Below are 17949 nucleotides of genomic sequence, written 5' to 3' on the forward strand. Positions count from 1 at the left end.
ATTTGTGACTAACACAAATTTTTTCAGCAATTTATATTTTAATTTTTAGATGTTTGAACCAGCAGTAACTCAGTTCACAACAGCACATGCAGGTACTTTGTTCTTGTCAAGATAACCACCTGGCAGGACACTTTGAAGCTGAAACTGCTGTTCAAGAGAACCATGTCTTTATTCATTTTTAGCCAATATTTTCCACTTACTGTCCATCTTCTTCTTTGACACTTCAGGAGGTATTACTGTCCTCCACAGGATAAAATTAAGCACTACAGTCCTAATTGACATTCTGCTTGCTTTCACCAGCGTTACTGCTGCTTTGATCGTTTCAAGTCAAAATAAGTGATACTGTGTGTACATCAATCCTGCATTTAAAAAAAGGCATTGAGTTACACTAGCCCTAAAAGGTTTGTGTATTTAATGGTAGCAATAGTCAGCAGAGAAACTCACAGACAACAGACTTCAGAGTGGCATAGACTGACACATGGTAACATGGCTGTGACAGCAGGCACTGCACTAAGAATCTGAAGTGTATCATGTTTGTAGACAGCTATTATTTTTATTTCAGGAAGGTGGTTGTTTCTAACCATTTGGTATGATATAACATATGATATAACTTAAAGGACACTGGTGCAGTGTCCACTACTGGAAATCTGTGAACCTCACTGATCCAACACAACAGTGTCAATCTGAATGAACTACTTAAGTCTGGCTATTAAAGATGTGAGTGAAAAAACAACAACAATGAAGTTTTCTTTAAATATATTAATCTCCAGCACAACGAGGATTCACTTAAGAGGATTTCCCTATGAAGATAATCCCTTTGTATTAACTTTGATGCCATGTATGTCTTTTTATGTTTTCAAATGACATGGTTCAGTCAGTTTGTATATAAATTTGTGCCATGAACTGCCCAGACCTTCCTGGTTGACCTCTGGTCATTCTGCCTCCACTCAGTTAATCTGAATGGCAGAGTTTCAGGCTCTGTGTATCTGCGATCTGTTGGTCATCATTGCTTGGTGCTGTTCTGGGCCAGCTGCTCTGCTCCTCCACCATCGTCCATTTCAGATGACATCACCCAAGTGAACACAGCTGGTGAGGCCGTGTCGGAGAGACGGCCGTTTTCTATACATCATTTTGACCTACGCTTCCCTCTTCCTCCTCACCATTGAGGCACCTTGCTTTCTTGCTATGACCTGAGCTCTGGAACGTCAACATCCATCAGAAGCCAGAGAGGTATTTCTTGTCGGACTCATTCCTCTCTGCTCTCAGCCTCTCAGGGGAGGAAAGTACAACTGCTGGTTGGGTGACCTCAAAACATGGTCACAGGGTCAAGCTTAACAGCAGTCTTCAGAATAAGAGTCTTCAACACAGTCATGAACTGCAGCTTGTGTCTTTACAAATTCAAAAATACAATTGATAAAACTAATGGCAGAACTATTTTAACATACATGCTTATATGTATATATGGAATTTATAATTAATCTTACACAGTCACTTCAAGATGATGTAGACCCCAGCGCTAATTCATTGCCACCGTTTTCCCACATTAATCAACCTGTTTGTACTTGTGAGGATTTGACAGTTAAGTCTAAAAGAGTGTAGGGGTAAAGCTTTGTACTGCTTCTGATATCTTAGACTTCTGTCCTGAATAATGAATCATAAAGCTTTCAGACAAATTAGTACCTAGTTGAATTTTATTTGGGAATTTTATTTTTGAGATAAGAATTTTTTTTCTCCCCGTTTTGTCCCATTTTAATTTTTTAACGACAGCTCTGAAAAAATCTTAATACAAAAAATTACATGACAGCTGTTTCAGGTCATTGATTGTACGTCCTATTTATTTTTCCCCACAAACATTTGAAATTCACAGCTGAAGCACAGCTACAGCTTTCACTGAAAATTCTTGAATGAAAGTCATCAACACTGGGATGATGACAACTAGGATGATACTCCTGTGGGTTGTATCATAGCAGTTAGGGTAAACCACCTGCATATTTCTGGTTTTTCATACATGGCTACATATTTTATTGCAATAACTCTGCAGCTTAAAAAAAAATACAATAATAACATTTTATTTTTCTGTCTTGCTGTGTAAATGAAACACAAAGATCTGACAGACATGGATTAAATATGATGTATAAAATAAAAAAATATATGTACAATTAATAGCTTAATCACAATCGCACACCCATCTGATCAGTGTATAAGAGCTTTAACATGATTCATGTATTTTAGAGGTCTCATGCTTTCAGCTGGGGTCTCTCCTTCACTATGATTGGTCCAACAGCAGTTTCCTGTTCCCACTGACTACCTGCAACACAGAAGCATTTCAAACAAGTCACTGTCAGTCTGTTAGAGTTTTCTTTTGTTTGTTTGTTTTTGTTGTTGTTCAGGTAGGCATTGAATTCAAAAGGAGGGTTCAACCAGCACAAGACAGTCATGCTTCAGTGTGCAGCCGTCTAACCTGTTTCAGTTAGGTCTCTGTTGCTACCAGTCCCACAGTCTGTATCACAGCAGGAACAAGCATGATGGTTGCCACTAGCCTCGCTCCACCTGTCAATCAAAAGCCTCTTATAGTTCAATAAAAGCTCAAAACACACATTTACATAATTGTACTTCTTTCCTATAATCCCTATATTAAGAAAAATATTTCTGCATCAACAGGAATATATCAAACTTCTCAATGGGCATTAAATCATGAAGCCTTTGTAGCGTTTCAGTTAAAAATCCAAATGGTTGAAATGTAGTGTTTACAGCAGAGAGGATGATGGTATTTGTGGTGCTGGTAAAGTCTCACCCGTTGGAGAATGAACAGGCCTTGTTGGTGACATCCACAGGTGCAGCAGCTACTGTGGCTCTCAGATTGCAGGTGACATAGAACTAAAGAGGCACACAGAAGCAGAATTTGACTTTCCGAGCAATGAGCTGAAACCTGCAGCGGGCCGGTGGGACATCGTTTAGACATGTCTCACCATGCCTCTGTCGTCCTGCTCGAATCTGAAAGCCTCCAGCTCAAACTGCAGTTTGTCATCCTGTGACCGGGGCAGGAACCGGGAGCTGGAGCCAGTCAGCTGACTGTCAAATAGACACCTGGACGCAAAACAGAGGTAAAGCAATGTAACTTTTTAAAATCTAAAGACACGCTTCAACATGTACAGCATGCTCCGAGAGTGTGAGAGCATGTGGGAAATGTATCTTTATGTAAACTTGACAATAATCAGAAAAGTTTGAGGATATAAAGCCTTAAAGAAAAAAGAAAAAGAAAAAAAAAACTGAGTGAACCAACAACAACCACCGTCTCCTTGTCTATATAATTATTAGCCAATAGATTAGTGCAATATACCGACCCGTTGTTTCCCAGGAAGACATATCGGGGGACAGTATCAGTATTGGGGACTACAGTTGCCACGCAGCTGTCCACGGTCACTCTGAGTGGGACATGATGAAACTGTTTGACTGAAGCTTCAAACTTCATCACGTCTCCCAGCAGAAACTGAGAGGAAGGACGAGGGAACTGCCAGTCCTCTGGAGACACAAGACAAGAATAAATGAATAAAACTATTAACAGGCAACAGCGGTAGTTTTAATTCACTATTGTACCGGCGCCAAATTCTGTGACGTTAAGAAAAGTTCAATAATGAACAGACAAGATTAAAGACCCACCAGTCATTAGTGTGAGCGAGAAGTACAGACTTTCCTCTGAAGCTTTGCTGTCACTCAATGGAGTCCAGGTTGGCTTCAACAGCCCAGTGCTCACTTCATGCTTTCTAAAGAAAACGTTTAAAACAAATTAACTGACAATATCACCGCCATGAATAGGGGAGTTAAGACCATCACAGTGATTGTTCAACTCTCATGTCAGCATCTTTAATTACCAAGACAGCCCTCATGGGCTACTTAAGGGAATGAAGTCTCCCAGTCGATACGGAGTTTCTTACCAAAATAGAACCGTCCTTTATCTGAAAGACACATGGGATTTAATTAAAATGGGATTAAATATATAAAACCTTACCTCTGATAGTGGCACTCGATGTTGATGGAGACATGTCGGCTGCGGACAATGGGACTGTCTCCGAGAGGACTGGGAGTATAGAGCAACGTGAAGACATAGACGAACGAGTCCTCATACATCTGAAAGAGTTTAGCAACATGACAGATTCTCTTAATACATCATCATGCATCTCTTCAACTCCATGAACCCACACAATTGATCTGTGCAGCTCTGAACTTCAGTTTCAGTTGTGGCATGTGGTTCGTCTCAGTTTGCAGCAGGATGCCAATTTCAGCCACAGCAGCAAACCAAGTTAGGGATTAACGAAAGTGGGTTAGTTAATAGTTTTTGAAAGTCCATGTCGGTGTTTGATGCCAGGTCATGGTTGTCCATATCCAGATATCCAGTTATGTGCTCATATTAAAGAAAACATGGGGAACTCCTTTCAGTAAAAAATAAATAAATAAAACATTTTTACAGTATGGTTGTACTGGACATTAAAAAACAAAAACAAAACAAAAAAAACAAACCAAAAAAAAAAAAAACACCCAGTTTGTTCTTAAGGCGGCTACACAGGTGGAGAGCTTTTTGCACAAACTGAAAAACTGTAGTGAAGGTATACAGCCAATTTTATGATACATACAGACAAACCTATATTACTTAGTCGCAATTAGTTGCACATAAAAGAAATACTCGAGCAAAAAAAAAAAAGTAAAAAAGATAAAATAAGATTAGATTAAAATAAAATAAAACAATGTAATCAAAATGTGTACAGAATATTTGACTAGCCACATACTGTATGAATAAATCCAATAATCTAATGAATTAATTAACTAATAAATAAAACCAAACATGTGGAATGTGGAACACCTCACTCATGTTGTGTATGTTACTTTTATTTTAATTATGTGTTTATTTTCTTGTTTGTAAGCAAAATAAAATAAAAAAATTGTCTCTTGATATGAAGAATTGCTTTTGCCTACAGCTTTTCTGAAATAAACTACCACTTCAAAAAATAAATAAATAAATACTATCCATACTGTATTATCCATTTTAAAAACAGGCCAATGAACTGCAATATAGTATTATAAAAAGATAAAAACATGACACAGTGACTGAAGAGGACTTGTTCAATTTGGCTATATTAAAAAGTCTGAAATCTAAACGCTATGACAAGCCCTCAATAAAATGTAATCTTATTTGAACATTAAACCCTCACCAGCAGCTGGCTGCCACAGCCGTGCAGCTCTGACTCGAAGATCAGGACTTGAGCATCTGGATCTTGGCCCGTGGCAGGACATCCTCCCAGGGTGACGTCTGCTGCTTGGACCAGCTGACCGATGCCCAGCAGGTCTCTCTTGGCCTCCACCCGAACGGAGTTCTCCTGGCAGACAGCGCTGACACTGTTGGCTGCTGCAGGAGCCTTCAGCTCAAAGTTTGGAGGGTAGCGAGGTTCCTCTTCAGCCAGTGGACCCGGAAAACTCCAAGACAATGGTTCATGGACAGACTGTTTCTCCTGTTGGGCAGCTGTGATGTAGGGATGTTTTCTCTCAGTGTGACAGCAGTTAAATCAGTGCAGATAATTCATGGACAACAATACTGATGGGACAGAATAGATGATGCTTCTTTTAATATCATATCCAATTTAGAGCCAATCTAAATTAGCATGTACAACATAGCAGCCAACACTGTCATGTAGAAGAATCACTTGTATATCACTTATTTTATAGACAAATACCAACGTGATCTACCTTAAACTGTTATTAGTAAATGTTCTTTAACTTTGTGTTGGACCAGGTGTACCTGCTGATTCCTGGACTTCAAGCTGATCTGGCCGCTGGTCACTAAACCTGCCAGCTGCAGGGTGGATGTTCTGGTTAAATTCCTGAGCTGCTGCTGCCACTGAACCACAGAGCAGACAGAAAAGGATTCTGACAGATTGCATCATATCAGTTATCATATTTAGTTTAGTCTTTGTTTCTTCTGTTTGAAACACACTCACCTGTGCACTAGATGACTTTGTAGAGCTGAACCTTGGCCCCACCCACCATCTGATTGACTTGATGGCTCTCTGGACGTGCCTCGTTTGCCAGCTCTTGCTGCAGATTCAGCTGAGCTTGATTTAAACAAACTGAACTGGATCCTGATCCTTGTTCTCAAAGACTGGAACAACAATAACAACAACAACTAAGATATGTGATGAGATGTTTATGCTCTTTCTCAAATAATTTCATCAAACCTGGTTTTAATTAGTGTTTTATGGACACTCCAAGTTCATCACCAAATATGTTCACTGAGAAACAGATTTAATGCTTTAAATCATAACAAATCATTTTAACAAATCAGTCAGTCAGTCCTTCTCAGTGTTATCGTAACCATTATAAAACTTCAACAGGATGGAGGCAAAACACAGCTATGGAAAAATGTGACCTGCAGACTTATTATATAAGTCAGTGTTATATCTAAATATATTACCATCTATATTTAGTCCCTGCTCAAATCCAAGCCCACGTGTATAGATTTGTCCGATTCTTGTTTTAGTTGTGTTTGCTCATTTTGTAGGTTGTCTGTTGGACCTTCCTCAACATGAAACGACTGGCCTCTTCTGAAGGAACCCTCAGTCAGATTGAGAGGGGTGGTGTGAACCTTTTGATAGTCTGTTCAATAGGAACAATACAGTATTAGTTCCTAATAAGCATGTGAACCCTTGGTCTGACTTAAATTCTGAGCACATCTGTGGTCTGAAGGACAGAACAAACAATGAGTGTTCCAAACAAATGTTAGTAGAAAGTAGTAAAAATACAGTATTACTGTACATATGAAGTAGGAAGAGATGTGAGTAACATTGTCAAGGGTCCATCTTAGACACTTTGTCAAAAAACTATTGTGACCACACCTTTGTATTCACGGTCTGAAAACTAAACTTCCAATCCATGACTTCAGTCTAATAGAAACAGTGTCCACGTAAACATAGACGCTGATGCTTTTGTTAAAGAAAGTAACTAACAACATGCAATGGACACGCAAGGCCGTATCTTTTGTAAGTTTGTTGCAACTTCTGTGAGTGTGTGTGCTGTATGCACTGCATGTATGCTCGTGTGTGTGTGTGTTTGCACAGACTAATTAAGGTCCTGATGGAGTTCATCCTGTTAAAATTGTTTATGAATCATTAGAGGCAGAGAAAAGTGCTCTCCTCCTGTGTTCTCTATGGAAATAATTAGTCCGGCCAAGGTCACACTAACACTATGACACACACACATGCACTGCAGTCCTGAGAGACTAGAGAGTAAAATTAGAGAAAATGGTTGTTGAGGAACTTCCAGTTGAGCTCTTTTCCAGAGCTGTTCCAGTAAGTGACCACATGAGGAATAATGACCACATCACCTTGGAAGGGTCCTGGGTCAACTCATCGATGTCGTCGATACACTGTCTATGTTCTCTTGGTGTCTTGTTGATATGTTTTATACTTCTGCTTGTCCCTGTTTACTCAGAATATTTGTGACTGATATAATACCTTTGCTATAGAACAAAAGTGAACATTGTGTTTTGCCAGCAAGATGAGGAAAAATTAAGTATCAATTTGTGCCCTGTGGGTAATGAATATTAAATGCAATTGTGAATTGACAGGAGAGAGTCTGCTGAAGACTCCTGGTACGACCTTGTATGACTTGATAAGTCTGTAAAACTGAAAGGTGCTGAATCCGTCCACCAGAGACTACCAGCTCACTGGTAAACCAAAGTTTTATATTTTATATTGTTCATGGTTTGACTTAATGACAGCTTTGCATTCTGTTGGGTTCAAACTCACTTTTAATGAGGGCTTCTCTATATTTTTGATTGGCACTGCCAGATACACATGATGTAACATTCATTTAAATGTTATAATGCATGTTTGGTGACTATGAAAACGGAAAACAAAAATGACATGAGTTGTTTCGAGTATTTATCTTATGTCTCCAGTTGGGTTTTGAGTTTTTTAGTAGAACGAGCGTATCATTTCTTAATTGCCTATGTGTAATTGATATATTAAGAGGACAATTTTAACATATACACTAGTGTGTAGGAACAAAACAGAGTGTGGCCATCAGTAAAACCAAAGTCTATGTGTTAGCATTAGTGCTGGTCGTCTCTAGCCATCCATTGCCTGTGTAAACAGCAGCGGCCTCCTGGGGCTGTTAGATGCTCACCTTCACTGATATTAATGAGCTCTCTCTGCTCATTTCCTTTATTTATTAACTACTAACGGCCAGAGGAAAGAGGTGTGTGTGTGTGTGTGTATGTGCGTGTGTGTGTGTGTGTGTGCAAAGGTTCAGTCGTTTAAGTTTAATGTTGTGTTATTTTTTCGCATACGTGGCTGGTTTTTTTCTTGTTTCTCGAAAACGAAGCAGTTTGTTAATGATGATGATGGCAGCGAGTTTTGGGGATGACCTTGATAGAGGAGATTTCCTTTAGAAAAAAACCTGCTTGGATAGTGGCCAGTCACAATTAAAGGGACAAATGTACATATTAATACCAACACTAAATATATGTGATGTGATCCTATGATCCTAAACAAGGTAGAAATATGTGTAATATGGGTCTAAAGCAGGAATTTTAAAACTACACCATTACCGTTATTCATTCCAGTTCATTCAAGTTTCTTCCAACACCCTACACTGTACAACAAAACTAAAACGGAAAATGGTCTATGTTTCAGACATGAAAGCCTCCTTTCAGGAACATTTAGAGAATACACACACAGGCTTTTTATTTATTTTTTTTTTTTAACTTTGTTTACATGTTATCAACATAGTGGGAGAAGTTGTTCAGATAGTGGGGGTTAGAGGTCAACAGAAGACAAGTGAGCGCTGTTGTAGAATCTGCAGAGGCGGACTTCCTGCTTGACCCCTGACCTCAAACCTCCGATTCATAATCACCATGCTGCTCCCTCTGTCCTCGCTCTCTGCTGTCTGACTGTGACAGTCACACAGAAAATACAGAAATACACCAGCCACCACTGCTTTTAAGCAAAAAGAAGCTTCAGTGCTCCTTGTCAAAGACTCTCCAAATCTCTGAACTCAATTAGAGAGATGAATACTGTTGTTACACACGATACTGTGTATAGAGACCGATATTATTGTAGAACAGCATGAACCCGTCATTACAAGAAAAGAACAATTGTAGACTATAAAAACATCAAAATAGAGAAGAAAAGTAAATAAAGAGTAATTTGAGACCAAGGCCCACAAGAAAATAAAATTTAATAAAATAGATTTAAAAGAAATGTGAAAACGATTATGAATGGTTTGTCTGGTAATGTGATATGCTTGCAATATATCTCTGACAATTTTTTACCAAGACAATTTTATGTGAGAACTTGGAGGAACTTGAACAGCTCATAATGGAAATTACTGTGACCCGAAAGCCTGGAGCTTCTACATGCAATAGCACGAGGAACATTGGAATTGTCATAGAGGGCGTGGAAGTCATCACAGGATTTGGAGATATTGCAAGGGTTTGTTCTGTCCTCCTTGACTTGACCTACACGCTGAATCTCGATTATCCCAGACAGCTGAAGTACACCTTTGAGATATCCAAAAACCTTTCTTGGAACTGGATGATTCAAAGCTGTCAAACAAAGTCCAGCCCCTCAAAGGCAAACTTCTGACTTGAAATGAGACAGTAATTTCTGTCCAACCTTTTGTGCTATGCTATGTTCAGCTTCTACGAAGCTCAAGAATTGCACATTTGAAAGGGCACTGTTTGTGATTTAGCATTGATTTTGACTCTGCCCCCTTTTGATTGTCATTGGTTCCAAGTACAAATGTTTTTTACTGTCTTGTTTTTTTGTGCGAATTAAAATTGAATGTTTATGTTTTGGCACATGCGCTTCTAGAGGATCTCTTCACACTTATTTAAGATCTTTATTGATCTCATGTAGATTATCTTTTTCAAATCAACTCAATATTTTTGTTTAGGCATTGATTAATTCTGTACTAATTTCTCAAAAAATCTACTTAGATAACTATTAAGGGTCTCATTTAATTAATATTTACACAATATCAAACATTGTGAAATATAATTAATGATATTGCTTGTAATCTGTTGCCTTATTTTTATTGAATAGATATCGTGTATCTTACAGTGTACTTGTAAAGAAGATGTCTCCGTGCTGTCTCGCGCTTTCCCTCTCATGCAAAATAAATAAATAAATAAATAAATCAACACAGACGACATACACACACACGCGCGCACACACACACACACACACACACACACACACACACACACACACATAGACAAACGCAACAAAAATTAACACAAGCACAAGACAAAACCTTGCGTAAATAACCAAAGTGCTACCGATAAGTCAAAGAGGGAGTTAGTCGGTCACTTACAGAATCAGAACTGCAGGTGCAGTGGCTGCGCAGTTCCTGTCCAGTTTGCAGCAATGTGATAGTCCGATAATAGGTCAGTATGAGGAAAAAGTCACAATTATGAGCTACGAAGACATAAATATGATATAAAGGGTGAAAATCTAAAGTCAAAATTATGTGATAATCATTGATTATATTATGCAATAATCTTTAATATAATACTCAAAATAATGTAAAAAATACAATAGATTACTGCTGAGATTTTGTCTAGTGGACACTGTAACGTTACTGTGTTTACTACAGTACATAACTAGATTTCACAGCCATTTGTTACAGCGTAGACATGTATGTGCACACTAAAGACAGTATTTTAGGAAATAGGCAGCATGTGCAAGAAAAACATCTTGCAGATGAAGGAATTTTACAAGAAAATGTCTGAGACCTGTGGACATACAAAATACTTGCACAAGGCCACATGTTCTAAAGGAAGCAATCCTCAGTCCAAGAAAATCCACAGAAGATCTTTTTTTTTTGATGGTATAAATATTATTGAGTTACTTTTTCCACATGATTTCATTTTAGATCGAAATAGTTAAATTATTGGATGCAGTATTCTGAGCCTCTGCATGAATCCCATTATTATCAAAAGCCTGATGTCTCATCTCTGAAGCAGAAACCCTATGTGCTGTTTTTCAAGAAATTTCCTTCTGTCAGATTCTCTCTGCTGCAGCAGAACACATAATAGGTTTGACACATGAGATAAAATGGGGAGTAGCTTAGGGCGAGCAGATCGAAGGAGACAGGGAATCTAGGAGGAACAGAGGGAGAGCGCGATGTTAGTGGCCGTCAGCTCTTTATTCTCCAACACTGACTCTGAGAGCCGGTAGCTTCTCTGGCGTCCCTGAGGAGGTTTCAGCTCAGCTATTATTCATTTCTGGAAAAACAAAATGCACTAACAGTGACTTAAAAAAACAACACCAACTTTGAGGGCAAGAAAGGCTATATAATAAAATTAATTATTAAGCAAAATGTCCATTTTAACACAATAGATTTTTTCATTTCCTTAACATGGCATCTTCATTGCCTATGCTGCAACTGAACTGCAGAGATTTTAGTTTGAGCATAGAAGGACAACTGGATACTACATTGTAAAATGATCCACATGAATGAAAGCTTCCAAATGTTTCCTCAATGAGGTACCTAAATGATCCTCATGGTAACTTGCTGCTGTTTCCTCTCATACACTGATGAGATAAAGTAAAATAATCATAAAGCTATGCAAGGCTTTTAGGCCAAATGGATTATATTTTTATTAATATAAACGGTCAAATCAATATTCAATGTCAATTATTGAGGTGTTTTGCTTGAAAACATTGTTAAACATTCATCTGCTTTATTAACTGTATGGCAAACCTGTGTTTTTGTAGTCATGTTTGACAGGATGCAGGCTTTTCAGATGAAGTTTACAGAAGCACTTCTGTTTCCAGATCAGCTGTCTGGTTTGTGTTTGTGTGTTAGGTCCTTGATGATTTCAGGGTTCTGCTCTGTGACTATATGCAGATTTAGAGTTTTAAACTGGACCTGTTTCTCCGTTTGTCTCAGGTCTCCTTAGTGTGTTAGCTGTGAGCTGGGCGATGATTTTATGGAGCAGATGTTGGTTCACTGTACCTGGCATGATTGGAAAGGTTTCCAGGAAATTGTGAGCAAAAAGATGCTCAGAAGATTGTTTTTCTGCATACAGTGTTGTTCACATAACAGCAACTGTCAGACCTGCTTGTAGTAAATCCAAAATAAATAAATAAATAGAGCTGAAACAAGGGCAAGTGGTCTAGCAGAATTTCTTGAAAATGTTTCAACACTCATCCAAATAGCCTCTTCAGTTCTAAAAGCCTAGTGGTAGGGGTTGCACAACTTCGGATTTTTTAAAGTCAAGTCACCAGCGGCTAGTTGTTGATGACGTCAGTTAGGCAGCTAATGCACTATGGTGGCTGCAGATATGTATAACCTGTGTAAAAACATGCTGGAACTCAGCACCATCAATAGAATTTAATAGTACTCCACCGCACGTTGTGTGTTTTAAGATGGGATGCAGGTTGCAGTATTCCTCTGAAGTCTTCTCCGTAAAATTCAGCTTGTTACTTGGATATAGCATAACCTGGATGACAGAGAATCTTCAAATTGATATTTGTATTTGTCCTTTAACCACCTTTACAAATAAATTGTGTGGTCATTCATATGGAATCCCAGACAAATTAGAATAAGTGGATCCATGCCTGTGTTGGTGATACAGTAACTTGAGCAGAGTCAGTGTTTTCTCGCTGTGAAACTTTATCTGCAGGCCATTTTTTAAACGTTTCAACATTTTTCATGCTGGCTGAGCTCTCCTCCCTGTGAGGATGAACATTCAGTTATATAATGAAACAAGCTGTAATTGAGGGCGTAGCTCATTATACCCCATTAGCCTGATATAAATAGTGAGCTATTAGAGCTAATTTATTAGAAAGTTGCCTCTTATTAAAGAGCTCGAGGCCACACGATCTGCTGTAATTCATCTGTCTTAGAGCCAATGAGAAACTCTCAGTCTGAAATTCTGACTGAGTCATTGTTTGTTGGAAGTTCTGATTAATACTGTAAACCCATTATCCATGTGAAGCTCTTTTGATTCAGTAATCATTTATACCCATTTACTTGTGGCACATTTAACTGTGTTGTAAATAGTCATTTGGCCTGTGTAAATATGTTCTTAATAATGTTTGCTGTCATTTAACCTGCAGCAGCTACAGATCTGAGTCTTGTTTGGCTGTGTCTATAAAATAAGCACACCATGAATTTATATAGAACACATAAGTGTTGAAGTGTGAGCAGTTGTATAAATTCAGCTCTGACCAGTCTCTATGGCAGGTGCTGAGAACTGCCGTCAAAGGCTGATGCTGCCACCACCATGCTTTAGTGTATAGTTGGTATCAGGCAGATGGTGGTTCTGTAGACATACTGTACTGTAGTGCTTGTAGCGTTTGTTTAGGTCAGAGAATCTATTTCCATATGCTCCCAGAGTCCTTTTAATGTTGTTTGATGAAGAGACTGTAGTGTTGTTTTAGTGAAGTGATTATTGAAGATTAGATCAGAAGGTTGAGTTGCAGAAGGTTCTCCCACTGGACAGAAAAGGACTTAGTCAGGCTTAAATTGCTTTTAAATCCAAACAGATTTTGGAAACCAAATACTTTCATCTCATTTAATAGTAGTTAGCAAACAGTGTCACTGAAGCTCATTTCCTCCAACTTCTATTTTTTGGGACAAGTCCCACTCATCAGGCATACACCAGCTTTTCTCTTTTCATTGTATTATATACTAACTATTTGATCCCTTACGTGTACTAAATGCCAGTTTTTCTTCGACATTTTGCTGTAACTGTTGTAGAGAATTGACGCGTAACATCACTTTTCCTGAGCGTTGATACATTGAATTACACCATATCCAGTTTGCTGTAATCACATGTCCAGTAAATGCTTCAAATTGACAATTTCTGGTTGGGTTGACTTGTGTCACTCAATGACTGGGATAGGCTCCAGCACCCCGGTGACCCTCCAGAGGACAAGCTGTTACAGAAAATAAATGAATTAATGAATTGATGAAATTAATGAATGAACACCATTTGGATGTCCCTACATTTTCAATTCTTCCTCCAAAGACGGCAAGAAAATGGATGCCATGTTCACTCACTTCATCCTCCCTTCTTGCAAAAGTAGCCACTCGTTGTACATACCAAATGTAAATGGCCTAAGAAGTCCAAATACACAGTACATGTCTTTTGTGGATATTTTGTGGACTTCCTGTTTACGGCTCCACCCAAATTTAAAACTGTATGTTCCAGGTTTAATTTTTATATTGTCTTTACTTAGCTACACTGAGTCACAATCTAGCCTCAAATCTTTAGTAAATAATTGATTTTAAAATATGAAAATGTTTACTTGGTGAACTTGAGTGTATTGTACAGGGTAGATTGATGAGCAATGTTACTTTCACTGATTTAAAATTAACAAGACTCTGAACAACTAGAAAAGCGCAGTATAAATAATACTTACCAGACCAATGCTTAAAGTTCAAATTAGCATGCAACTCAGTATACTATCAGAATTACCGTGACTTGTTTACCACTAACACAATATCTGTTTTAATCTTAATTCACCAACAACGTTGTTACTACATGTTGTTCTCAACAGTTAAAAATCCATCCATCTCTTTAGAAGTTTGCATGAGGGCAAGATCTAATAACTTTGTCCCACTCTCCATGGTTGTTCCACATATTCTCATTTAATGTAGGATGTTCCAGCAGAAACACTGGGAGCAGGTTAATAAGAGATTCTTGATTAAATGTTGTATGATTACTAACTGATTTGTGAGCATAAGGCAATCGTATATGGATACTTCAGGACAACTGATAATTGTAACAAATTTATCTCCAAAGGAGAATGCTGAACAATCTTATACTGCTGCTGCATACATAAGTCAGACCTTCCTCTCAGATGCTGTGGCTGACAACAGACTAACAGCAGACAGCTATTCATATCTCACATCCACGCATTCACTACTCCCAGGCTGTTTTTTTCTTCTTTTCTCACAGTCCTCTCTCATCAGAGCGCCTCATCTGTCATCAGAAAGACTCGCCTCCACCTGCACCAGAACAACAATATCACTGACAGATGTGATGGACAGCTGAGGTGAGGCTGCGGCAGCGGCGTGGTGTCAGGACACAGATTGAAGGTGGAGTGGAGACAAACGTTGACGTTTCCATCAGAAATCTGTTCACAGTGACGTCTGAGGGGGGCTGGAGACGCAGCAATAAAACGAACGTTTCTTCAAGGCCTTGGCTGTGATTGCAGCGTGGTGGTGCTTGTTGAAAATACTGTCACAAGAAACACTTCAGGTCCACACAGTGATTTATTGGACTAGAGAGGCTTTTTTTTGCTTTAGGATTTATTCTCAGAACTCAAAGTGTGACAGCTGAGGGGAGCAACCTTACAGGAGACATGTTTTCTGTTCTGTTTTAACCTTTTCTGTAAAACTATTAAGCTCTCTGCAATAGAGACATGGTTTAAACAACAGTGCAGAAATGAGGACTTTTGAGGAAACTTTATGAACTTCAGAAACCGAGTGCTTTTTTTCCTTAAGAGACCCTTTCTTGAATAAATGAATGTACAGTTTTAAATGTAGACTGTCATAGGTAATAAAAACAGTGCAGTATATATAAGGTCACCTACATGTCCTTCAAACCTGACCCAATAGTTTCAGAATCTACCTAAAACCCAGTCTAATGGATATGATTCCAGTTTATCTGATTAAACCCATGTCTAAATTGGTTTACCTGGACTAAATCCCATTTTACATTGAATTCAAAATCAAACAGCCAGGCTGGTCAAATCTAGGTTAGATCTCTGAGTCTGAATATGATCTATTTTGGTTTAAGTCATCCCTAACTTGGTTGAGCACCCAGCTCAGACTAATTTGGCCAAAATTCGGCTGAAATTCAGATTAACCTGATTGAAAACATGTCTTATCTGTCCTAAACCCATGCACAGAGAAAGGATGATGACAAATGTGGCTCTGTGAATTGACTGCCAGACCCGTCAGTCATCGTCCTCACAGTGTGACTTATTGATCAGCCCTGAAGACATCTGAGGAATAAATTAGATGAAGGCCTCTGCATTACATTCCTGTCATTCATGAAAACATACAATGTGTGCATCACGTATGCTGCTTTTCATAAAAACAACAACAACAACAACAAAAACAACAAAAAAGCAGGGAGAACAGCTTTATAAAATAATGAATTATTCAGACATTTTTGAATATATTTTGGAAGAATAGAAACATTACACCCATGAAGGTGTAGCATATTTGTTTCATCAGTGTGAGGTGGACATTTGAAAAAAAGAAAAAACTGAATCAATCACATTCAAGGCTTTACAGTCTGCTGTTGAACAGCTTATGTGAGTTATTAATCTGTCAAGCATGTTACTATCTGCTGGGACAAATGGTAGCTGCAGGATGGGCTCATAAATCAGTGAATAACAGTCATATTAATACCCCGTTCATAAAACTGATATGATTCCTGCTGTTGACTGGATGACAAACGTCTGTCAGACAGATTGCTTTATCCAAGACATCACAGGCAGAGAATGAGGATGAAAGACAGGCATTCCTGAAACAAACTTTCTGATTTGTTCATCAAGTGGTTTCAATCTGCACATCATCGGCATGTATATTTTAAAATGAAGAAAAAAGAAGTACTTCATTGTCATTGCACACAAGTTGGATGAAATTTTGTTTGGTAGCAATCTAATTATTCTTTTTAATGAATAATCAATAAGTAGGAAATAGTTTAGGGCAACAACAGTATTTTCATAGTTCCAGATATCTTTTTATAATAAACTTTTTACTACCAGTAGTTGTATTGTTGTTTCTCTAGCCTGTCACTTTCTAGAACAGTTGGAAGAGAGAATAATAACATCTTCATATATTATTTATTACATAAAAACCAAGGTCCCATTTTAACAAAGATCACAGTTGTCCTGAACAGAAAAAGAAATTTGCTATCATGACGAAAACATTTTCTCCTTATAATGAGGAAAAATAGTCACTGTATTATCCACATGGAAGTTACACAGCACACTACTGTGCTTTATCCATCCTTCCACACATTTTTGTGTGTTGATCCAAGGTGGGGGTCACAGTGGCAGAAGGTTGAGCACTGAATTTAAGACATCCTTCCCTCTACGTAACTTAGATGTGTGGCTAAACATCTAAGTTATGTCTCTGTTTCAGCTTTGTTTTTTGGATATATCTGGATGACTGAGAATATTAACAAACACGTGTGAATCAAACTTCACCTGACTGACTCCTGGGAGGTGGTGATATGATCGCTCCCTCTTGGGTTCCCAGCGCTCTGTTTCCCTGCTGTTTCCATTCACATCTTCCTCTGTGTCTCATGTTTAATGTGACGTTAGAAGTAAACCAATACGGCAACCCACTCCTGAGAGGGTGTCTGGTTTTCCCACAAACTGACCCCCCTCCACCAGCAACGCACTTCATTTCGTTTGTGGAGCTTGTTTAAACCAGCTGGCGATTGGATACAGGTTCAGGAAGACTTTACGTGGGAGGATACAACGCATTTCTCTCTTAAAAAATAATTATTTACACAATAATATTATGTTATGTTAGCACCTACAAATGTGATGCTCTGTCAATAAATAAAGGATTGGATCATTCAGGCAAATTGTTGCCCTAAGTGAAAGACTGTAAGTATTAAAGGGAATTCTAGGGAGCTATTTGTGAGTCAGCTAGACGGCAGTAGGGGACCAACAGATGGGTTAGAGATGCAGATGCAAATACAGAGAAGCTGTCCTGAAGCCGGGCCTCAGTGTAAAGTTCAGTTCAGCTGTTGATTTATGTTCCTGCATTTCCTAATACCATCACTGAGCACTGGCTTGTGGCTAAAAGAACGAGAAATTGGAGGTAGGTAGACAAAGCCAGTTTGTGTTTCAGAAACTGATATAGCCTCCAGGGTGTAACGGGATAGTTAGCTACTACTCAAAGTAGCTAGCTCCA

At 38.5% G+C, this 17949-nt stretch overlaps 1 protein-coding gene across 1 annotated transcript; it reads right to left on the reverse strand.

The window, feature by feature from the left end:
• Positions 1-2053: 2053 nt before the first annotated feature.
• On the reverse strand, positions 2054-5991 carry LOC125015050 (zona pellucida sperm-binding protein 3-like). Its single transcript, XM_047596695.1, has 9 exons — positions 5792-5991; positions 5208-5515; positions 4010-4128; positions 3661-3764; positions 3345-3522; positions 2970-3087; positions 2795-2877; positions 2462-2550; positions 2054-2308 (listed from the first exon to the last, which is right to left on the reverse strand). Exons 1-9 carry the CDS (start codon positions 5946-5948, stop codon positions 2238-2240), a joined length of 1227 nt encoding a protein of 408 aa, XP_047452651.1. The 5' UTR covers positions 5949-5991; the 3' UTR covers positions 2054-2237.
• Positions 5992-17949: the final 11958 nt, after the last annotated feature.

Source organism: Mugil cephalus, chromosome 10 (genome assembly GCF_022458985.1).
Source record: "Mugil cephalus isolate CIBA_MC_2020 chromosome 10, CIBA_Mcephalus_1.1, whole genome shotgun sequence".
Taxonomy (NCBI): domain Eukaryota; kingdom Metazoa; phylum Chordata; class Actinopteri; order Mugiliformes; family Mugilidae; genus Mugil; species Mugil cephalus.

What these genes read in the sequence shown, in the direction of transcription:
- LOC125015050 (XM_047596695.1), bottom strand. Translation starts at nt 5,948, where the DNA reads ATGATAACTGATATGATGCAATCTGTCAGAATCCTTTTCTGTCTGCTC. An exon ending in GCTGTGGCAGCCAGCTGCTG is followed by an intron (nt 4,129 to 5,207) that starts GTGAGGGTTTAA and finishes AAACTCTTTCAG; the next exon opens with ATGTATGAGGACTCGTTCGT. An exon ending in ATCGAGTGCCACTATCAGAG is followed by an intron (nt 3,765 to 4,009) that starts GTAAGGTTTTAT and finishes CGTTTTCTTTAG; the next exon opens with AAAGCATGAAGTGAGCACTG.